Source organism: Cervus canadensis, chromosome 18 (assembly GCF_019320065.1).
Source record: "Cervus canadensis isolate Bull #8, Minnesota chromosome 18, ASM1932006v1, whole genome shotgun sequence".
Lineage (NCBI taxonomy): Eukaryota > Metazoa > Chordata > Mammalia > Artiodactyla > Cervidae > Cervus > Cervus canadensis.
The window spans coordinates 48,343,661-48,368,188 of NC_057403.1; the positions used below are offsets into that span (position 1 = coordinate 48,343,661).

General features: G+C 40.8%; 1 protein-coding gene across 1 annotated transcript in view; it reads left to right on the top strand.

The window, feature by feature from the left end:
• Window positions 1-24,528, top strand: part of N4BP1 (NEDD4 binding protein 1) — a 56,058-nt gene that overhangs the window by 26,672 nt on the left and 4,858 nt on the right. Inside the window, exons 2-6 of the mRNA XM_043435339.1 lie at window positions 8,647-10,340; window positions 16,815-16,945; window positions 18,511-18,607; window positions 20,713-20,820; window positions 22,765-22,872. Of these exons, the coding sequence (XP_043291274.1) occupies window positions 8,647-10,340; window positions 16,815-16,945; window positions 18,511-18,607; window positions 20,713-20,820; window positions 22,765-22,872 (2,138 nt within the window). The remainder of the gene's footprint in view (window positions 1-8,646; window positions 10,341-16,814; window positions 16,946-18,510; window positions 18,608-20,712; window positions 20,821-22,764; window positions 22,873-24,528) is intronic.

Genomic DNA, 24,528 nt, shown 5'->3' on the forward strand with positions numbered 1-24,528 from the left:
TTAAGACCTTTTTTATACAGTTCTTCTGTGTATTCTTGCCACCTTTTCTTAATGTCTTTTGCTTCTCTAAGGTCCTTGCTGTATTTCTGTCCTTTGCTGTGCTGATCTTTGCATAGACTGTTCCCTGGGTATCTCCAGTTTTCTTGAAGAGATCTCTAGTCTTTCCCATTCTATTGTTTCCCTCTATTTCTTTGCTTTGTTCACAAAAGTCTTTTTTATCTCTTTTTCTATTCTCTGGAACTCTGCATTCAGTTGGGTATATCTTTCCCTTTCTCCTTTGCCTTTCACTTTTCTTCTTTTCTCAACTATTTGTAAGGCCTCCTTAGAAAACCACTTGACCTTCTTGCATTTCTTTTTCTTGGGGATGGTTTTAGTCACCACCTCCTATACAGTGGTACAAACCTCCATCCATAGTTCTTCAGCACTCTGTCTACCAGATCTAGTCCCTTGAATCTATTTGTTACCTCCACTGAATAATCATAAGGGATTTGATTTAGGTCATACCTGAATGACCTAGTGGTTTTCCCTACTTTCTTCTGTTTGAGCCTAAATTTTGCAATAGGGAGCTGATAATCTGAGCCACAGTCAACTCCAGGTCTTGTTTTTGCTGACTGTATAGAGCTTCTCTGTCTTTGGCTGCAAAGAATATAATCAATCTGAGTTTGGTATTGACCATCTGATGATGTCCATGTGTAGAGCCGCTGTCTTGTGTTATTGGAAGAGGGTGTTTGCCATGATCGGTGCATTCTGTTGGCAAAACTGTTAGCCTTTGCCCTGCTTCATTTTGTAACTCCAAGGCCAAAGTTGCCTATTACTCCAGGTATCTCTTGACTTCCTACTTTTTCATACTGGTCCTCCATGATGAAAAGGACATCTTTTTTTTTTTTTTTTTTTTCATTTGGTGTTAGTTCTAGGAGGTCTTGTAGGTCTTTATAGAATTGTTCAACTTCAGCTTCTTTGGCATTACTGGTTGGGGGATAGACTTGGATTACTGTGATGTTGAATGGTTTGCATTGGAAATGAACCGAGATCATTCTGTTGTTTTTGAGATTGCATCCAGGAACTGCATTTTGGACTCTCTTTGTTGACTATAAGGGCTAGTCCATTTCTTCTAAGCAATTCTTGCCCACAGTAGTAGATATAATACTTATCTGAATTAAATTTGCTCATTCCTGTCCATTTTAGTTCACTGCTTCATAAAATGTTGATGTTCACTCTTGCCATATTCTGTTTGATCACTTCCAATTTACCTTGATTCATGGACCTGACATTCCAGGTTCCTATGCAGTATTGTTCTTTACAGCATCAAGCCTTTACTTTCACCACCAAACACATCCACAACTGGACATTGTCATCACTTTGGCTCAGCCTCTTTAATTGTTTTTGGAGCTGTTTCCTTGCTCTTTTCCAGTAGCATATTGAACACCTACCAACCTGGGGAGTTCATCTTTCAGTGTCGTATCTTTTTGCCTTTTCATACCGTTCATAGGGTTCTAAGGCAAGAATACTGAAGTGGTTGCCATTCCCTTCTCCAGGGGACCACGTTTTATCAGACCCTGACTAGCAGGGACGTGCCTTTCAGCTACTCCACGTAGCTAGATGGCATGCCTGGCACACTGGTTGTCCCCCTGCTGGTCCTTATTGAGTGTATAAGCCTTCACTGGCCGTAAAGTGTTGGTCAGCGTGCCACCTAGGGGCCAAGGCAGAGGCCGGTGTTGGAGGACACCCAGGAGCAGAGGGCTCCCGACCCCACAACTGCTGCTGGCTGCCTCGGGCCAATCTGCTGCCCAGGAGTGGAGGGCACCCCAGATCATCCAGTGGACGTGATGAATAGGTTCAAGGGATTAGGTCTATTAGACGGAGTGCCTGAGGAACTAGACAGAGTGCCTGAGAACTATGGACAGAGGTTCGTAGCATTATACAGGAGGTGATGACTAAAACTGTCCCCAAGAAAAAGAAGAGGTGGCAGGATTACACAGAGAAATGATACAAGAAAGGTCTTAATGACTGGGATAACCACGATGGTGTGGTCAATCAGATAGAGCCAGACCTTCTGGAGTATGAAGTCAAGTGGGCCTTAGGAAGCATAATTACAAACAAAGCTAGTGGAGATAATGGAATTCCAGCTGAGCCATTTCTAATCCTAAAAGATGATGCTATTAAAAGTGCTTCACTCAACATGCCAGCAAATTTGGAAAACTCAGCAGTGGCCACAGGACTGGAAAAGGTCAGTTTTCATTCCAATCCCAAAGAAGGGAATGCCAAAGAATGTTGTAACTATTGTACAGTTGTGCTCACTTCGCATGCTAGCAAGGTTATGCTCAGAATCCTTCAAGCTAGTCTTCAACAATATATGAACCGAGAATTTCCAAATGTACAGGCTGGATTTAGAAAAGGCAGAGGAACCAGAGATCAAATTGCCAACATTCGCTGGAACTTAGAGAAAGCAAGGGAATTGCAGAGAAGCATCTACTTCTGCTTCATTGACTCCGCTAAAGTCTTTGACTCTGTGGATCACAACAAACTGGAAAATTCTGAAAGAGATGGAATACTAGATCACTTTACCTGCCTCCTTAGAAACTTGATGCAAGTCAAGAAGCAACAGTTAGAACCCTACATGGAACAACTGATGGTTCCAAATTGGGAAAGATGTACAACAAGGCTGTAATTATTACCCGGCTTATTTAACTTCTATGCAGAGTATATCACACGACATGCTGGGCTGAATGAACCACAAGGTGGAATCACTGTTGCTGGGCGAAATATCAGCAACCTCGCATATGCAGATGGTGCTACTCTAATGGCAGAAAGTGAAGAGAAACTAAAGTGCCTCCTGGTGAGGGCGAAAGAGGAGAGTGAAAAAACTGGTTTAAAACTCAACATTCAGAAAAATAAGATGGTACCGTCTGGTCCCATCACTTCAGGGCAATAGATGGGGTGAAAACTGCAAATAGTGGCAGACTTTATTTTCTTGGGCTCCAAAATCACTGTGGATAGTGACTACAGCCATGGAATTAAAAGGCACTTGCTTGTTGGAAGGAAAGCTATGACAAATGTAGACCGTGTTTTAAAAAGCAGGGACATCACTTTGCCGACACAGGTCCCTCTAGTCAAAGCTGTGGTTTTTCCAGTAGTCATATATGGATGTGAGAGTTGGAGCACCATAAAGAAGGCTGAGTGCCAAAGAATTGACACTTTTGAATTGTGATGCTGAAGAAGACTCTTGAGAGTCCGTTGGACTGCAAGGAGATCAAACCAGTCAATCCTAAAGGAAATCAACCCTGAATTCTCATTGGAAGGACAGATGCTGAAGCTCCATTACTTTGGCCACCTGCTTCAAACAGCTGACATTGGAAAAGGCTGATTATAGGAAAGATTAAAGGCAAAAGGAGAAGAGGACGGCAGAGAATGAAATGGTTAGATGGCATCACCAGCTCAATGGACATGAATTTATGCAAACTGGGAGATAGTGAAGGACAGGGAAGCCTGGTGTGCTGCAGTCCATGGAGGTCAAAGAATATCAGACACAACTTAGCAACTGAACAACAGTCCTTAATGTGATAAAGAATATACACAAAAATCTAACTTAGTGGTGAAAGACTGCATGTTTTCTCTGTAGATTGTGGTCAAAAGAAGCATACCACCTCTCAGTAAGCTCTTTGGCACAGTGCTGCAAGTTCTAGCTAGTACAGCAAGGTAGGAAAGTAAAAGGCATATAGATGAGGGGGGAAAAAAATCTAAATGATGTAATTGTCTACCTGGAAAACCCCAGGGAATATAGAAAACTCCTGGAATTAGAAATCGGATCAGCAGGGTTACAGGATATATGGTCAACATACAAAAATCAGTTGTATTTCTGTTTATTAGCAGTGAACACATAAGAACCAAAATTAAAATGCAGTACCATGTTCAGTTACTCAAAAATATGAAAAACTTGGGTGTAAACCTCACAAAACATCTATAGGACTTGTATGCTCAAAAGTATGAAACAGTGATGAAAGAAAGCAAAGATCTAGAGAAATGAAGAGACAGCCTGTTCATGCAAGAGTCTACAGACATAATTTATCCTCAAATCAAAGTGCAAGTTTAACATAATTGCTAAATAAGATTAAGTTAAAATTTGATATGGAAAGGCCAAGGAAGTAGAATAGCTGAAAATAATTTTTAGAAGAAGAAAAATGTGGGAGCAGTCACTATCCAATTTCAAAATGTTGTATAATTATGGTAGTTGATACTGTGTGGTATTGGTGTGGTGTTGGTGAAGGGATAAATTCATAAGTTGATGGAACAGAATTGGAAACCCAGAAATAGCCCCACACAAGTAGGCCAGCTGTTATTTGACGAACATGCAAAAGCAACATAATAGAGAAAAGATAGTCTTCTCAGGAAATGATGCTAGAGCAGCTAGATATCCACAACCAAAAACATGAACCTTGGCTTAAACCTTGCATTTGATACTAAAACTAACTCAAAATGGATTCTAGCTTTAAACGTAAAACTTTTAGATGCTAACACACAAGAAGTCTTTGGGACCTAAGTCTTGGTAAAGAAAAAAACCAATAAACGGACTTCATTAATATGAAAAATGTTTCCCGTCACAAAAGATCCTGTTAAGAGGATGAAACAAGCTTATAGGAGAAAAAATTGCCAGCCTCTTACTTCACAAAGTATTATGTCTAGAATACATGAAGAACTCTCAAAGCTCAATAGTAAAATCTACAGAGTCCGTTTTTAGAAAATGAACTAAAAGAAATGAGCAACAGCTCACCCAAGAGGGACTATAGATGTAAATAGAATATGCAGAATGTTCAACATCACATGCCGTTAGGGAAATGGCAAAGACCGTGATGAGATACACTGCCCTCTTATTGGTTTGGTTTAGTTGCTAAGTTGTGTCCAACTCTTTGTGACCCCATGGACTGTAGACTGCCAGGCTCCTCTGTCCATGGGATTCTCCAGGTGAGAATACTGGAGTGGGTTGCCATGCCCTCCTCCAGGGGATCTTCCCGATCCAGGGATCGAACCCGGGTCTCCTGCGTTGCAGGCAGATTCTTTACTAACTGAATTATGTGGGAAAAACTCTTACTAGAATTTTTAAAATAAAAGCTAGTGGCAATACCAAATTCTGGGAAGGATGCAGAGAAAGTGGGTCTTTTATACATTGCTAATGGGAACATAAAATGGTTTAGTCATTCTGGAACATATTTTGGCAGTTCTTTGAAAAACTAAACATGTACTTACCATACCACCCAACAGTTGCACTCCTGGGCATTTATTTCAGAGAAATGAAAATGTAGATCCACGTTAAAACCTGTACATGATTGTTCAGAGCATCATTATTTGTAATAGCCCCAAACAGGAGCAACGGAAATGTCCCTCAGTAGAGAGATGATTAGAAAACTAGTTAAGAGGACTTCCCTGGTGGTCTGTTAGTTAAGAACCCGCCTTGCGACGCAGGAGAGGTCCACAGAGCCTCTAAGCCTGCATCCTGCAACTAGAGCGTCCGTGTGCCGCCTGAAGCAAAAGATCCCACAGGACACCTTGGTCCCGTGTCCCACAGCTGAGACCCAGTGCAGCCAAACACATAATCCATGTTGTAGAGTAGTACTCAGTGGTAATAAGAGATGAACTGGTGATGCGTGCACCAACTTGGATGGATTTTAAAGAGTTACGTTGAGTGAAGAAAGCCAGTCTCAAAAGTCACATATGGTATAAGTCTGTTTATATAACATTGTCAAAACCACAGATTGGCAGTTGCCAAGGGTAGGGATAGTAGATGGAAGTGCAGTAAAGTGTGATTATAAAAGGATAACATGAAGGAAATCTTTGTAGTGATAATTCTGTATCTTGATTGAAGTGGTGTTTTCATGAATCTATACTTGTGAATTAAAAGACGCTTGCTCCTTGGAGGAAAAGCTGTGACAAACCTAGACAGTATATTAAAAAGCAGAGGTGTTACTTTGCTGACGAAGGCCCGTATAGTCAAAGCTATGGTTTTTCTAGTAGTCGTGTATGGATATGAGAGTTGGACCGTAAAGAAGGCTGAGTGCCAAAGAATTGATGCTTTCGAACTATGGTGTTGGAGAAGACTCTTGAGTGTCCCTTGGACTGCAAGGAGATCAAACCAGTCAATCCTAAAGGAGATCAATCTCAAATATTCATTGGAAGGACTGATGCTGAAGCTGAAGCTCCAGTACTTTGGCCAGCTGATGTGAAGAGCTGACTCCATAGGGGAAAAAACCCTGATGCTGGGAAAGACTGAAGGCAGGAGGAGAAGGTGACGACAGAGGATGAGATGGTTAAATGGCATCACCGACTGGATGGACGTGAGTTTGCGCAAACTTCAGGAGACAATGGGCAGGGAAGCCTGGCGTGCCGCAGCCCATGGGATCACAAAGAGTCAGACGTGACTGAGTGACTGGACAGCAGCACTTGTGGTAAAATGGCATGAACTGTATGCATCACTGTGTCAGTGCAACTGTCCTGGTTTTGGTTTCGTACTACAGTTATTAATGTGTATTATGTAATGGTTGGAGGGAGCTGCGTAAAGAGCACTCAGAACTTTTATGAACTATCTTTGCAATTTCAGAATAAAAAGCAACTTTACACCACAATCTACATGCAGCATAAGTTCAACCAAGTGATAGTAAAATGTTTCCCATTTGGAAATCTTAAAAAGATGCCCACATTAATATTTAACACTGTTTGTACATCTAGGGAAAAAGGACAGTTGATAACTGTATTTTGTGTTTAACACAATTACCGTGGTACAAAAGTCAGTTCAGTCCAGTCACTCAATTGTGTCCGACTCTTTGCAACCCCATGGACTGCAGCATGCCCGGCTTCCCTGTCCATCACCAACTCCCGGAGTTTACTCAAACTCATGTCCATTGAGTCGGTGATGCCATCCAACCATCTCATCCTCTGTGATGCCATCCAACCTTCTCCTCCCGCCCTCAATCTTTCCCAGCATCAGGATCTTTTCCAAGTAGCCAAAGTATTGGAGTTTCAACTTCAGCATCAATCCTTCCAATGAATATTCAGTACTGATTTCCTTTAGGATGGACTGGCTGGATCTCCTTGCAGTCCAAGGGACTCTCGAGAGTCTTCTCCAACACCACAGTTCAAAAGCATCAATTCTTCAGTGCTCAGTTTTCTTTATAATCCAACTCTCACAAAAGTAGCTCTAATAAATTGTTCTTTTTTTTTTTTTTAAGGCTCCTCTGTCCAGCATCAGTTATCTTTATTCTTTACTAACAAGCCCACAAATATTCCAGGTTTATCCAAAGGAACCTGAGGAAGTAAAGAACTCATGACTGAACATTATACTACTTGGGTCGAGCTTTTCCCATTGTTGTTTTCCTTGTATTCCTTATGTTTCATCTCCTTATCCGGAATTTTGTATTCTAATGGTGTGAACACGGAATATGTACACATTTGTATATAAATTCTAATAGAAGTTATGTGGCCATTGTAATAGGTATACATGGTAGGTGCAGGTTTGTAAAGCCTCATGACTACATAGGTTGAACTTTTAAATAACATCATTTTGGATAACACCATTCTGATTTTAGTTTGAAGTTTAGATTGGGTATCCCCAGGCTGTCTGTCCAGAAAGCTTTCACTGATAATTTAAAGTAACAGTGTTTCTATTATTTGGAAAGCACTTGTGACACCCTGTTGTTAGAACTTTACATTCATTATTTCATTGAATTTCTTCACAGCACCTCTGAAATTGCACTAGCCTGCCTCTCTCTTTCATAGTTGCAGGAACCGGGCTGAGAGGGTTAGGTAACTTGAGCGAGGTCACCAGTTGTATGGCTGCAATTTGAGCCTGGGAACTGACTCCAGTGCCCAAGTTATTAACAACTATGTTCCACTGTGGGTATGAGGGCTCACATGTTTACTTGATTCACACTTCTGCCTCCAGTGGCAACCTAATTGCTCAAGAACCCAGTTCCCTTTCTTAGCTTGTACAGGCCTCTTTCAGTACCAGATTTCACTAGAAACTATAGCTTTTATTTCTGAGAATGGTGGTACTATTCAGCATTCTCTGGTTCTTTATATTTAGATCTACATTTAAGTAGTCTGGTCATTCTTAGAAAACAGACATAAAATTACATAGGATATATACATTGTTCCAGCCAGCTAGAAAAATTTTTGTTGTTAAACTGATCTTGTTTTAAATGCCTTCAAAAATCAGTCTATCTGGAAACAATAGTTGCAGAGAAAAAGCCAAGGTTTGTTTTAGAGTAAATCCTTTGACTTAACTCCTCTCTGAATTATGTCATAGTAATAAATGATGACTGGTAGCAAGCAAAGATGCTTATTCTTTATAGGCATAAATAAATCCAGTCTTGGTCATTATCAATTGTGCAGCTGGGCAAACTCCTAAAGATCGCATTGCAAGATACACTATTGAAAATGTTACAGATACCTGCCTTTTAGACTTAGATGCAGAGTTTTCAGTTCCTCTGACAACAATTAAACAGCTTATATCTTTTATTGTAAACATGATATTTTTTTCAAAGATATTAGCAGGCTTTTGACTTTTGTAAAGTTTGGTATCTGTATTTTGTATGTAACATGATATGTGCTGTAAAGTGCTTTTGTAAATTGATCTAATTCCTTGTCTTATCTTTACAGGAGTATATTAAAGGAATCTGTGAGCCTGAACTAGAAGAAAGAGAATGTTACCCCAAGGCCATGCACTGCATTTTTGTTGGGGCACAGAGCCTATTTCTGAAGAGCTTGATTCAGGACACCTGTGCCGATCTCTGCATTCTTGACATCGGTCTTCTTGGCATCAGAGGAAGTGCTGAAGCTGTGGTCATGGCTCGGAGTCACATTCAACAGTTTGTAAAGCTCTTTGAGAATAATGAGAATCTACCCAACAGCCAGAAAGAGTCAGAGGTAAAAAGGGAATTTAAACAATTTGTTGAAGCTCGTGCAGACAGTTACACAATGGATTTGTTAATTTTACCCACTTCCTTGAAAAAAGAACTCTTGGCACTCACCCAAGGTGAGGAGAATCTATTTGAAACAGGAGATGATGATGTTATTGAAATTAGAGATTCTACACAAGCAGAGTTTATACCGAATGCTGCCACAGGGCTGACTATTTCCAGAGATGAAGTTGTTTTGCAGGAAGATGCAAGAAATAAAGCAGGGACACCCGTTTCTGAGCTTACAAAACAAATGGACACAGTCTTTTCTAGTTCACAAGATGTACTTTTTGTTCCAATAAATGGTGTAACCCCAGATGAAGAGGCACTTTCCAAAGACAGAGTTTGTCACAAGAGGAGGTTTTCTGATTCTGAAGAAAGGCATACCAAGAAACAGTTTTCTTTGGAAAATGTTCAAGAGGGAGAGCTTCTACATGATGGTAAGACATTAGCTGGAAGTGTAATCATTGATGTCTCTGATTCTTCTACTGAGGCCGAAAATTTAAGTCCAGACGTAAAAGAGACTACTGAGGAAATGGAGTACAACATTCTCGTGAACTTTTTTAAAACCATGGGCTATTCCCAAGAAATTGTTGAAAAGGTCATTAGGGAGTATGGGCCATCTACTGAACCATTATTACTCTTGGAGGAAATTGAAAAAGAAAATAAGAGATTCCAAGGAGACAGAGAATTTTCGCCTGGTACTGTGTATCCAGAGACTAACAGAACCAAAAATAAAGGTGTTTGTAGCAGCATAAATGAGCTTACAGCAGATTCCACTCCAAAGAAAACACAAACTCACACACAGCAAAATATGGTGGAAAATTTTTCTCAGTTACCATTCAGAGTTGAATCAAAACCATGTACCTCAAATTGCAAAATTAATACTTTCAGAACCATGCCAATAGAACAGAAACAAGAAATCTGGAGTTCAAATCAGAGCTACATTTGTAACATAGACCTTGAAACGGATGGCCTTTTACCCTCTGTTGTCCCTTCAAGTCCCAAAGAAGTTGTCAGTTTTGTTTCAAGAGGAGCTTCAAGTCACCAGCCCAGAATTCCGGTTTTTCCTGAAAATGGTTTGCAGCCTCAAGCAGAACCTTTGCTTCCAAATAGTATGAAGTCTCCCTGTGAAAACCGCTCGAGGTGTTGTGGCTCTCCTCAGTCTAAGCCCAGCTGTCCACCCCTTTCTCCACCGATGCCGCTCTCCCAGCTGTTACCTTCAGTTACTGATGCTAGGTTGGTGGGACCTTCTGAGCATATTGATTGCTCAGTTACGGGGGTTCAAAGATTTCGAGATACTCTGAAAGTGCCCTACAAGCTGGAATTAAAAAATGAACCAGGGAGGACGGATTTGAAGCACATTGTTATAGATGGAAGCAATGTTGCGATTACGTAAGTCCACTCTCTTCAAATTATAGCTTGCAATAGGGCTCTTAGCCATGTTTCAGAATTGCAGTGTTTATAGGAACTATCCTGTGTGTAGTTGACCCCATTCTCTGGCACTGTAGACTCTTTCTTCACTCTGCTGAACCTATATTTCTGAGGACAAGGAATGATAGAAAACTTGGCTTTTCACATTGCGTTTCCCAGTGATAAGCAGTATAGAGACTTAAATCCTCAGGTTCTTAATGCTGTCTTAACACCACTGGGTTCTGAATACAAGGATGAAGCTTAAGACAAAAACGAGATTTCTTTTTCTTTTTCTGTACAACATGCCAGGTCTTTACCCAAGAATGTGCAGTGATAACAGGTGTGATGTACTTCTGTTTACTTCTGTTGATAAGAGTGACAGCAGTTTCCTCTCTAAGGAATTCTTCAGTTTGAGTTTCTTTATGGGCCTCTGCTCTTACTGAAAGTTTGTATAGTAAAAGAAGTTAAATGATCGTTTCTATTTAGCCTGTCTTAGAACTCTAAGAGGCAGTTTGATAGAAGGAGAGTGTAGGGGTCAGAGTCAGAGTCTCTGCCCACTGGGAACCAGCTGTTTGACCTCAGATGGGTTTCAGCCTGCTTGGTTTCACTTGCTTACAACCTTTTGCCCTGAGCTAAAGGATATCTTTATCATGCTATTTCAACAACTGCTAGGTAAAATCTCTGGTTTTCAAAACCAGTCACTCCACTGATTTTGAAGATATCTTTAGTTCAGTTCAGTTGCTTAGTCGTGTCCGACTCCTTGCGACCCTGTGAACCACAGCACGCCAGGCCTCCCTGTCCATCACCAACTCCCGGAGCTTAGGCAAGCTCATGTCCATCGAGTCGGTGATGCCATCCAGCCATCTCATCCTCTGTTGTCCCCTTCTCCTCCTGCCTTCAATCTCTACCAGCATCAGGGTCTTTTCAAATGAGTCAGCTCTTCGCATCAGGTGGCCAAAGTATTGGAGTTTCAGCTGCAACATCAGTCCTTTGAGTGAACACTCAGGACTGATTTCCTTTAGGATGGACTGGTTGGATCTCCTTGCAGTCCAAGGGATTAGCATTTTAAGTAGCTGCAATTCAAGAAAAGGGGCACCTGGACATGGAATGAAGGAGAAGTTGAAATACAGTTGGTCGTTTAATGATGTGGGGTTAGGGGCCGTCGACCCTCTGCATGGTCAGAATTAACTTTATTGTCAGCCCTCCATAAAGCTGTTCTGCATCTTATAGTACTGTAGTATTTACTGCTGAAAAAAGGTCTGTGTGTAAGTGGGCCCTGTGTTCAAACTTGTGTTGTTTAAGGGTCGTATGTACTTTCCTGAATTGCTTAATGCTTATATGACCTCTTTCCTAGGAGTTCTAAAACATCAATTAATCCCCTGATTTTTCAGGAATACTTGATAAAATTGAAAAATGAATTGAAAACTATTATTAAATTATGCATTTATTACATATTATTTTTTGTTATAATTTTCAGAGAAATTCACAAGAAGATAATATAATGAATTCCATCCGTGTTGGGATTCACATTCGTTTGAGACTCACATGTACCCATCACCTAACTTCAGTAATTATCAACTCATGGCCTGTCTTGTTTCATCATTTCAGACCTTATTTCATCTGTACCCCACCTGCTGCCTTCCACCCATTTTGAAGGAATTATCAGATATCTCATTTCCATCTATAAATATTTTAATATTTTAGTATCTATTTTTTAAATATAAAGATTCTTTTGATTTTTATTTTTTGAATGGTGCTGTTCTTTGCTGTCAAAAATAAGAAAAGAAAATGCCAGCATTTCACATGTAAAAGTGAATATAGGCAGTAAAAATATGTAATATGGTTGTCTTCATTTCCAAATAATGCTGTTTATTGTCATTTCACTTTGTTTTTTGGCAGTTCTTTTGGGGGAAACCCAGCAAATGGCCCACAACTGTATGGCATTATCTAAGTAAAAATGTAAAGTGCAATTTCAGTTACTCACAGTCCAGGCCCCACAGCAGTTCCTCATTGTTACAATTTCTTGAGCCTAATGATGATATAAAATTTAGGTCACGATTATGAGTAATATTAATCCTTTTTCATTTTTCTGTATGTGGAGAGATTTCCCAAATTGGTGTTCAAAGACTAAGAAATGCAAATTAAGATAAAATGAACAGTGATAATGATACTTTTAAAAAACCTTTTTGTAGTAACTAGTGTATTTCTCAGAGGAGTCACTGCTGGAATTTAGAGTTGCACTGGCTGTACAGAACAGGATGTTTTTGCATATCTGGTCCCTCCTACTTTGCCCATAATGCCCCCAAGCCATTGTGACACCCCAAACCCTGTTTCATGCTTCCTAACATCCTTCAGTACAGTACCATTTCTTTTGAAAACCACTGAATTAGTGCGCTAAGGGAAACCACAGGCTGATTGAGAGGGTTTTAATTTTCTTTGAATTCATAGATGTCTCAATTAAAAGCAACTCTTTTACAAAAGATGTATTATCCTAGGCAGACAGACTTATACTTAATTTGATGGAGATTGATCTGAAAATGTCAGTAATTAAAATTAACTCTTATTTTGGGAAGAAACTGCTTAATGGGTACAGGGGGTTTTTTTTGGAGTGATGGAAATGTTTTGGAACAAGATACAAATGGTGGTTGCACAACATTGTGAATATACTAAATTCACTTTAAAATAATTATTTTACATGGTGTCAACTTTTTTGAATCAGAAAAAAATTATCATTCTAAATCAGCTGCTTCAGTTTAAATGTGAACTATAGACTGTAAATTCCATAAAGGAAGTGATTGATGTGTGTTCGGCTCACTGAACTATCCTCAAGGTCCATGGTGCCTGGCACATAGTAACCACTCGGTGACAATGTGTTGAATTAATGAATTAATTAAAGACTTACTGAAGATTAGGATTGTTTAAATGACTTTTCACCACCTAATTGCAGTTACAATTACTGTAGTAAATCAATTTGGATTACATTTCAACAAATATTTGGAATCTTAAAAACTGAAACACTTGTTATATGTCAGGTACTGTACTTTATCTTTTAAAACATAACCTTTACACCAGTTTTGTGAGGTAAAAATAATCTGTAATATACATAACATGAAATGGCTTGAAAATCTTGTCCAAGACTATGCAGCTACAAAATTTGGACCCATGATACAGCTCTCCAGAGCCATCATACACCCCACCTCTTCCCACAGAAGTTGAGATTGAACTTTTAGGCCTTAGCACTATTGGGTACATCACTCCTGAGTTGCTTAGGTAGGCACTGCTGACTAAATCTCACTAGCTTGACCCAGCTAGTTGGGGAAGTAGTTAAAACGGAAACTTGAGTATTTGAGCAATAGGTTTGAACCCTTCCTTAAAGCCACTCAGGCCCATCCATCCCTGGGTTTCTGCAGAGCCTTGTTTATTTGCCAGGCCGGTGTGATGTCTGCAGTTTATAACACACCGTGAGAAATTCCGATATACCCTACTTAATGTTGCTGATTATGCATATCTCTACTTGGTTTTTCCCCTTTGTCACCATGAATGAGTCAAACGATGAGTAAATGGAAATTGTATGTGGTGTATGGCTAGACATCACCGCAGTGGCCAGATAACATTTGGTCTCTGTCAGTCTGAAACTTCAGCAAAGAGCACCTGACTTATCTGAATAGATAATTTTCCATGTAGATGAGGTTTGTCCCTTCACTTGCCTATATATTTTCACCTTTTTTTCATGGTAGTCTTGTATATCAGGGTTCCATGGCTCTTATTATTAAATGGAGGCTATAGAAAAGAATTCTGTTCCCTAGGTAACTCAGAAAGGGTTTTCTCTCTTTCCCCACACTGCCCTGTCTGGTTCTGTGATGGCCCTGAATTTTTATCAGTTTTATCAGGTATTTATCACCCATCTCCTCTCTGCTTTGAATCCTCTTCTTCCTAGTTGACTGTCTGCTACAATACAGAAAAGGAAAACAACACAATGGTATAACTCGTTTCCAAGTATTTGGAAACAGAAGTTTAAATTTCCCTTGAGAGCCTGCACATCTGGCTTCTCAGGCTTAATATCTGTTAATTCTCCATTTGCATCTGGGAGCCCCAGAGCTTTGGCCTTCACCAGGGTAGAGAGGTATTGTATGTGTACCCTTTGTCTCTTCCCACCAAAAGACAAAAAGACCAGAAAGACAGTTGGTCTGTGTTTACCTGTCAGCAAGTTGCTTTTCTGTGATTGCAGAGAAGCTAGGAGATAGCACATTTTTTGTTTGGTCATGATATGAAAATAAAAGTGGGACCTTATTATTTTAAGCTCAGTCATTTGGCTCTACTTGATTTTATTTCTGTTGTTTTGTCTTCTGGATTAGTCCATATGTTCTTTACCAGAAGTTTGAACTGCTATTTATTTGAATCAGCTCTAGAAATTTTTCAGGGTTTTAAAAATGTTTTGCTCTTATCACTGAGGATAACTAACCCTTTGAATTTTTTTTTCATTTATTTTTTTATCTGTGCTGGTTCTTCATTGCTGCTCAGGCTTTTCTCTAGCTGTGGACAGCAGGGGCTACTCTCCAGTTGCAGTGTGCAGGCTTCTCGTTGTGGTAGCTTTCCTTGTTGCGCAGGGCACAGGCTCTTGGGCATGCAGGCTTCAGCACTGTTGGCACATGAGCTCAGTAGCTGCGGCTGCCAGGCCCTAGAGCACAGGGTCAGTAGTTGTGACAGGCGGGCTTAGTTGCCCCAGGCGTGTGGGATCTTCCCAGACCAGGGTTCAAACCCTTGTCTCCTGCGTCGGCAGGGGGATTCTTTACCACTGAGCCACCAGGGAAGCCCCTGGAATTTTGTTTTAGTGCTAATGTTTCTAGAAACTCCACTTTCCCCCTCTAAGCTTGGGAGGGGTTCCAGGGCAGTAGAATTTTATTTACTGTCATTTCCCTCCTTTTCCTTGAAAAGCATTAGTCGCTTGATCGTGTCCAACTCTTCATGACCCTGTGGATTATAGCCCGCCAGACTCCTCTGTCCATGAAATTCTCCACACAAGAACACTGGAGTGGTAGCCATCCCTTCTCCAGGGATCTTGCTGACCCAGGGATTGAACCCAGGTCTCCTGCATTGCAGGCAGATTCTTTACCATCTGAACCACCAGGACCCAAAGGAATGGACTGAGACTTTATTTCCACTTAGTTTCTGCTGTTGCTCTCAACGGAAACATTTAAGGAAAAGAGGAAAAAGAGCTCATATACATTTGTGTCTGATGAATTGGCTAAGGCGGCACTTAATAAGCTTTTTTAGTGCATGTCTCTCAAGACTAAGACCCTCCTTACAAAAACTACCCCCTCAAGCCGATTTTCCAGTAACAAATGTCATATTGCTACATTCCTGCCATATTTAAATGCTTTTAGATAAACAAGCCACTGCTAAGTTATTTCATCAAGAATGGGTTTGTTTACTTGTGTACATTTCCTAGAGTGGAGCTGATGCCTGTGCAGTCTCTGATTTATGATTCACTGAGAAGAGTGGGTTTTAGCCTCTAATAGGCATTTCTGAGCCACTCTTCTGGATGTTAGATGCTTGTTACAGGTCCAGCCCATTCTTGATCCATGAAAACGTAGATTTAGTTGGGGACGATACCACTGGGGAGAGTTGAAAGGGTTAAAACCTCTGCTTTTCCTTAACTGCTGGAGGATAATTTTTCTTCATTTCTTTTGAAATTGGTTTTGGGGTGGGGAACAGTTTTTAATCCTCTGTACCATGAGTTACAAAGTAAGGGCCCGATCTGGCCACCACCTGTTTTTGTAAACATGGAACTTAGCTCCAGTCCATCTCTTAGAGTTGACAGTTCTGTGGTGCGGCAGTGTCTGGTGCTTTGATTCCTTTCCCCTTGCTTTCTGCTTCCTTCAGCAGAATCATATGCCATGGCCCGCAGGTAGTTTCCTGTGAGTCTTGCCATCAGCTTGTTTCCTGGAAGCTGTAAACTGAGTTGGTTTCCCAGTTGTCTAGAGAGGGGACGCAGCCCTCCTGGACGGAGGCAGATGCATTTGAAACCCCTGGAAGTTGCGAACATGTCATGGGATCATTCTGATCATAGCTGCTTCTGCTGCAGCCACAAATGCCTTCTAACATTCACAAAAGATTTTTGGAGGCCAGTGGACTAGGACTCTCTAGAATGGGCTCCTCATCTAAAACCAAATACAAAAGGTGTAGTAAACAAGTATAGCCCCGAAGCTCAAACTGCCCTCTACCACAGAAGCACACTCAAATCAACTGAATAAAATACAACAGAAATCACGAAGTTATGAGTCATATCTCCTATCTTGGTTTCTCTTGGCTTTGCAAAGCAGCAAACTATTAAAGAAATATTGTCCTAATTGTTTATGTTGTTTGTGGATTTTACTTTTTTACTTTATCCTGGTAAAACTTAACATGCTTTAAACATGCTTTTAACTGAAATAAATTTTACTTATTTTCATATAGCCATGGTCTGAAAAAGTTCTTTTCTTGTCGTGGAATTGCAATTGCAGTTGAATATTTTTGGAAGCTCGGCAACAGAAACATCACTGTATTTGTTCCACAGTGGAGAACCAGGCGTGATCCTAATGTCACAGGTGAGACAAACTGATTTTTCCAGGTTACTAATAATCAGGTAATCAGTTGGCTCTTAATTGCAACACACACTACTTAGAATCATGTCATGTGCCATAGGCAGCAGCTTTAAAGCTTTAAAAAGAAAACTGTAAATTTGGTGCACCCAGTTTAAAAAAAAATGAGTTGAAGAGAGTGTTACAGCATAAAACCTGCTTGGGGGAGGGATGGAAAGTTTAATAGATGTTTATATAGAAAGTTATGTTAGTCTTCATTATGTATCACAAAAATTTTCTTTCACTTTCTAAAAAGTTGATTAAATATGTCTTTCTACTAGGCTGGGTTTCTTCCTCTTTAAATAGTATTTTTGAAAATGGTCATTTGATAAATTTGGAACCCTCACATAGGATGTCTTTTTAACAGTTTGTTTAATAACTTAATATAAGTCATTTATGTTCACTGTGTGGTACTGCATGGCTGACCTGCAGGCCACACACGAAAGATTTGAACTTATTATGGATCCTGAAATATCCAGAGAAACTTAAGGTTTTTCTTTTCTTGGGTCTTAATAGGAAGATTGGTGAAAGGGCTGTGCCAAGCAGCTTAATGCATCAGACTACCTAGAAATAAAAGGTAGACTGGGAGGAAGAAGGGTGAGAACAGAACCCACCCAGCACATTCAGCAGGAAGTAATAAAACTTAGCCGCTGTTGAGGTAGAAATGGTAAAAGTACTTTTCCCAGGTATCCCAGCTTCCCTCCCTCAGGGGAAGTGTATTTGTCCTAGCAGAGGGTACTTGGGAATGAGGCAGATCTGCTCATTTCAGTCATTTTTGCAGTAGGATCCCTGAAAGAGTCTTGTAAGCCTTATGTGCTGTGCATGTCTAGAGATATAAAGCACTGTGTTTGGACATTTCAGCCTAAGTCAGTGGTGAGTACCATTGTAGGGAATGCAGGAGTGGTAATCTCAAACCCTGAGCCTGTAGCTGCTCTTTTGCCTATTACTCTTTTGTGGTTTTGGCCCTCTTTTATTCTCTGTCATGACCCACTCCCATGAAAATCAGTAAATATTTGTACCGATAACAGAGAAGAGATTAGATAGGGTAGCAGTCAGAAGGAGATTTGACAGACTCTTGGAATAGGGACCAAGCAGACCTTTCTTGGGATCAGGACAGAACAGTCTGTCTGGCTCTCTGGCATCCCTCTTCTATTCCAGCCCCTGCGCTCTCAGGGACGTGGCCCTCACTCTCTTTGTCCTCTATTGCTTGTAATGTAGCTGAGAAAAAGTTTTTAATAGTAAGATCCTTTATGTATACGTTTATGGTTTATTCTTCTTAAGCAAATAAGTTGAACATTTTTAAGTTTAAAAAATAGCTAAAGTCAATTTTTACATTACATTTGTTTTGGAATATGTCTTCCTTGATTTTTTCCCCCTTCCCCGTAAGTTTATAAAATGCAATCTTTGTGAGTCAATAGAAAAAAAGTTACCCACAACTCTCCAAGTGAAACATTTGGGGGTGCTTTCATTTATTCAAATCTCTGGGAAGATAGCCATTTTCTGAATGTGTATTCAACTTATTCCATAAACAGAACAGCACTTCTTAACCCAGCTCCAGGAGCTTGGAATATTATCTTTAACTCCTGCACGGATGGTCTTTGGAGAAAGAATTGCTTCTCATGATGACAGGTATGAAAGACTGTTTTCCTTTCTAAAGTGGGTGTGGGGTGTTGAGGAGCCAGCCACCTGCTCCACCAGACAGTTCATCAGGCACCTGAATCCACATCTTAAAAGGACATGCTTGACCCGAGTTAGAGAATTTTAACATTCATAGTCTTTAAGGTTATACTAATACATTCAGGGACATTACCAAAGAAGCTATTGAGTTAAAAAACTTTTCTGATAAAACATGGCTGAGGATCTGTAAGTAAAAGCCCGTGTTGAGTTGTAGTCTTTTTAAATACTTCCTAGAAGTAACGTTTGTCTTGTCTTAGTGTGGCAGCCTCAGGAGTGCTTTTCACACTTTCTCTGTCTCCTCCTGGTTATATCTGGCTGGAGACTTAGTCTGTCGTTGTGATGCCTGGGCCCTCAGTATTTCTTCCATATAATAGAAGATGGTCTCGGCTGACCCTCGTGTTGAAGGAATAAACTGCATTTCTTAGGTTGGTACGTTGCTCAGAGAGCAGGTGCTGAGATGAGTGTCTGGGAACTGAAGTGGTGGCCTCCTGTTCTTTCCTCTCCTGCCCTCGCCCTCTCTCACTCTGGCCTCTAGCACTTAAAGCACCCTGGTGGTTTTGCCTCATTGTTCTACCACAGTGCTCCCTCACGTTGAAGACAGTGCTTAGCTTGTGACCCAAGGTAGTGAATGATGGTCAGATGGGTGAGAGATGAAAAGGGGAGCTTGGCAGGGGAAGAGAACTTGGAGTGATAGCAGACATTCGGCAAAAGGTCCAAAGGGCCTTCTCACTGACAACCCCTTGCCCTTCACCAGGCTGGTATGAGAGACCAGATCTGGGGAGAATCCAAGACGGCATGAAAGAAGAGTGCGGGAGGAAGCACCTGGGGGTAGGGGCGTGAGAAAGTGTTGGGAGATTGGGATGGAGGGACTACCCTTGCCCCAGAGGTACTGGGTAGGGACGCTGGGGAGCTCACATGAAAAGGCAGGTTGGACTGCCAGGCTCAGCAAGAGCCTTCAGATGCTTTTAACGCAGCAGCTTCCTTCTCACGCCTACAGAATTTGAATGCATACACAAGTGTGTAAACTAGGTTTTCACTTAATTTATATGGCTCTCTGGGTTTTTAGGGGATGTGAACATGTGTCCTGGTTCACAGTACACGCCCAGAAGCTTTACTGCCTATTTTTGTTAATACTTGTGGACAAACATTACTACTTACTGTTCATGCCAGTTAGAAATAAGATACTCATGCTAAATCATATTTACTTATCAGGGTTTCCTAAGATTTCTGAAACTAATGAGGCTTGTTTTTTGATTTCCTTTTAAGTACCCCCTACTGATAATAAAAGCAGTTGTTTTGCACCTTTAATTCCAGTGATTTCACTTATTTTATTGTTTCATTATCTTTGTCTGCATTGCCTCAGACAAATGTGGTCATCCTGAGTAGGGGATGAAACTCATATTATCCTCACAAATCTCTCATTAAGAGGGTTTGAACATGAATAATCTCGAACAACGAAATAGAATTCTCTGTAATGTTTACTTGTTACACTTTTTGATCACCATATATCTTCTCATAATTTGCATTTGAATGGATCTATAACTTAGACTAAACCTAATGGCAGTTCTGGACATCTCTTCTTAAGTCACAGCAGAAAATGTGAATTTAGGCTTTAAAAAAAAAAATTGCAAGGCTGACTGTGGCAAGGCTAATCTTAGAACCAAAGTACCGTAGCTTAGCAACTGAAAACCGAATAGTGATTTCACAGGCATCAATTCTGATTCGTTCCTCTCTAGTCCTCATGCATTATCATATTACCACTCTTTATTGATAATACAACTTGTCTAGAAAAATGTATAAATTATGGTTAAGATTATTTTTAAAAAGTTAGATTTTTATGAAAACCAGACCTTCATTTATAATCATTCTAGTAATTTCAGATGTTCAGTATTTCAAGTTGATGTTCATTTGACAGGGGCTTAACTTTTCTGCATCCCAGCCTTGGTTAAATTCTTTGATCTTCCTGTGAAGAGGAAATCCTTTTGTTTTTTATAGTAAAGCTACTCTGAGCCAGAGATGCCTGCTTGCCTGTTTTAACCACTTTTATATTACCATAGGTTTCTACTACACTTAGCAGACAAAACTGGTGGCATAATTGTAACAAATGATAACTTCAGAGAATTTGTGACTGAGTCAGTCTCCTGGAGAGAAATAATTACAAAAAGGTAATACTTTTTTCTTTGTCTTTGGTCAGAGATGTTTTTTGTTGTTTACTATTTGTTTTTTGTCCACCTTGGAAGCAGTTTAGGAGACCGAAGATATAAGACTGTGCTTCCAGTCCACAGGGTGGCTGGCCCCTCTCAGTAGGCGGGAGGCCTGGGCACAGAGCAGCACCACCAGCAGGTGATGTGTGAGCATCCTCTGGTGCCCACAGGTGTCTCTGTAGACCAGTTTCGCCTGGCAAGAGGCATATCTTTGTGGCCCAGTTAACTATCTATCAACTGTGTGATGAAGCAGAAATGACCACCTAGCTTGACCTTGGCCTGATGCCGAGGGACACTTGAGCAAGTCATTGCGCCTCCCCTAGACGTTACTCAACAGTGAAATATGAAGGCTAGGTTTGATAACAACTGTGATTTCAGCAAGAGGATAGTACCAAAATCAGTATGCTGACTGGGTTTTCACTTTTGGGAAAGGAAAGACTATTTCTACTTTTTAACATCTGATACTTTTGAGCCATCAAAGTTTACCATCAAAGTTTAGTCATCTGTATTGAAAGCACACTGAATATCCAAAATAACAAAGTAAGTTTTCTGTTTGTGATGACACCCTGAGTGTGTTCAGCTGCATTAAGATCAGTGAACACAGGCTTCCAGGACTTTCTATAAACAAGCATCATCTGACAAGTACTTACCAAAAACCAGTAGTCTTATGGTAGTGCCAGAGATGAGTCATAAATACCGGAAATCTTAAAAACATACCTTGAGATTGTGTATATCTGGTATAACTGGTGTATAACTAGTGTAACTACATACTTACCTGTCTGGGGGGTTTCATGGTTGCCTCATCTGATATTTATATGTTTTTTGAATCATTAGAGGGTTTTAGAAAATGATACCCAGGTGAAAGTTAGTTACTATATGCATTTGACCCATATGCTGTTAAGAAAGTATTGTTGATAGCTAAAGTGAGAATTGGTCTTTGACCTTCTGGGCACAGTTAACAAGCCATTAATCTTCTAGCACATGTTTCTGTTGGATTTGTGCCCTGAGCTCATTGTCAGTATTTATCGGACACTCATCTGTGTGTGCATAGAAGGTTTAAGTGCAGTGAAGACTCACTCACTCACACACCAACCCGTTGCCTTCAGAAGTCATAAAGCAAGGCAGAAACCAAGATCCAGGCAGCAAACCAGGCATTTGGACTTTTAAAAACATTTTTCTAGATTTGATAAATCATGTTCAACTGACCTTCAGTATTTCTTCATAATACTAATTCTCTTTTTTAGAAGAACATCAGTAGGTTTGCTTATGAGCTCATTTATTCAAAAATTAAACCTTGGTTGAGCACCCATTGTATCCTAAGCTGACAGTCTTTCCATCTTGTTTTTCAAAGTTATATTGAACATTTTATTAGGAAAAGAAGCTGCTTCCCAAGCCCAGATAAAAATCTGAAAGTCTTGATAAGAAATAGGAGAGCCAGTAGGTAAAAGTTTCTTACTCTGTTGTATGTGTATCCACAAGAGAAATTGGTTTCACTGGGGTGTGTTTGGTTTGCTTTGCTTTAGCACTTAAGTGAAAGTCGCTCAGTCATGTCCAGCTCTTTGTATCCCCATGGACTCTACAGTCTATGGAATTCTCCAGGCCAGAATACTGGAGTGGGTAGCCTTTCCCTTCTCCAGGGGATCTTCCCAACCCAGGGATCAAACCCGGTGTCCCACGTTGCAGGCAGATGCTTCACCAGCTGAGCCACAAGGGAAGCCCAATACTGATAGAAGGGAATACTGATAGAAGAATACCCCAAGAAGGGATAGGTAGCCTATGCCTTCTCCCGTGGATCTTCCCAACCCAGTAATTGAACCGGGGTCTCTTGCATTGCAGGTGGATTCAATTAAGCAGTCTTTTAATTTACTTTTTTCTCCCACACTGTAATTATTCTCCCTGTTGTAGATTGCTCCAGTATACCTTTGTGGGGGACATATTTATGGTTCCTGATGACCCTCTGGGAAGAAGTGGACCTCGATTAGAAGAATTTCTTCGGAAGGAAGTCTACCTTAGGTATTTATTTCCTTTTCCAGATTGTCTTGTGTTTACAAATTTGTTCCAGTTCTTTGTGCTTCAAGTGCAAGTACACTCTCTCCCTGACTATTATAAATGGTTTTTTATTTTAAAAAAATAGCCTTAGATTTAGTGCTGGTGAAATATAGATGGAATGTCTCCCAGAGACCAAATCTTCATTTGTGGTCCATTTGGTTTTAATCCCAGAAGAGAGGATGGGGAGCCAGACTTTCTGTAGGCCAAAGAAGACAGAGTAGATTTTGCTAGTGGTCGCTTAGTAGTGAATGCTAGTTAGGTTCTTTGTGTGTGTGAGTATCTTTTTAAGTTCATTTTGCCAAGTCATTTACTTTGAGTATTTTATGCTTATATGAATTTATTTACTATTCAGGAAATCACTACCTGGGAAACTGTACTATCTACCTTACTGAGTAGAGAAGCAAGTATTCTATATTTGTCTGAAATTAATTTGATAGCTTAGATTTTCTTTGTTGTAGATTGGGGTTTTTGTTTGTTTATGTTTAAAGACGTGTTTCCATTTTCAGAATTCTCAAGTATGGACGTTGTTAGTCCTGTGCACCTAAGTGGCAGATCATATTCCCCAGTGATAGGCCTTTTGTCTTTTTAAAAAGTGAAATAAGCTACATTTCTTTGTATTTCTCAGCTGAAAGGGGTGTAAGCTGACAGGAGTGAGAGACCGCTCCCCCACCGTTTCAAGACAGTGAGACTTTAGAGCCGATGCTCTCAGTTTATGTCAGGGCCTTTGGGGGATTCTGGGTTTGGATTGGAAAGGGCAGGTGGCTCACGTAGAACTGTCTTCAGCACACAAGACCAGCATGACTTCCACTCCCAGGTCTTGTGAATCATTTCTCTTTTGAGCCTTTGTGCTTTATTACACAGATAAGGACTCAGTTCCCAAAGGTCCTGCTTTTCTACCTACCTGTGCCAAGAGAATGGTAGCCATTTTAAACACCTGCTGAATGGCCATACATCTTATTTTTCTTCCAAAGTCTTAACTTGGAAATTCTCTGCTAGGCTTTAAGACCTGAGGCCTGTGTGCAAGCATCGAGGTCCGTGGGTCAGACTTAACGGAAGGAGAGTTCTGTCTCCTCCAGCCTCAGCAGCCTGGCAGCAGGGTCAGTCCTGCCTGCTCACGTAAGAGCCGTTGACTATGAAGTTAGTCATTGCACCCCCCCACAGAGGGACTAAGCTTTGGAAGTTGGGAAAAGTGTTCAGTCAGCCCCATTTTTCTACTGCAAGGAGAATCAAGTGGGGGGCTTTTTAATGGTAGAGATGCCCTAAACACACTCATGTGCATTCAAGTTGTGGACACCAACATCTCACTCAGACTTGAGGGACTGGAGAGGCAGCCTCTGCCCAAAGGTCCCCATCAGCCTGGCCCCACAGAGAATCTGAGTCTGCAAGAAAGTATGGTCCTGTGTCCAGATCTTTCAAAAGCTTCCTGGTGCACCCTGGTTCAGAGCCAAGCAGCTGGATGGGGTCAGTCCTCACAGCAGCAGGCCAGGAGGTGGAGTGGCTCATGAAGAGCCAGCATTCCCTGTCACGACTGGGCTGGAGTTGGTGTCAGTGGCATCCCCACGGGCCTGTCTGTGGGTGGTTGCCCTCCCTGCCATGGCTGCAGTCTTCTCTTGCCTTCAA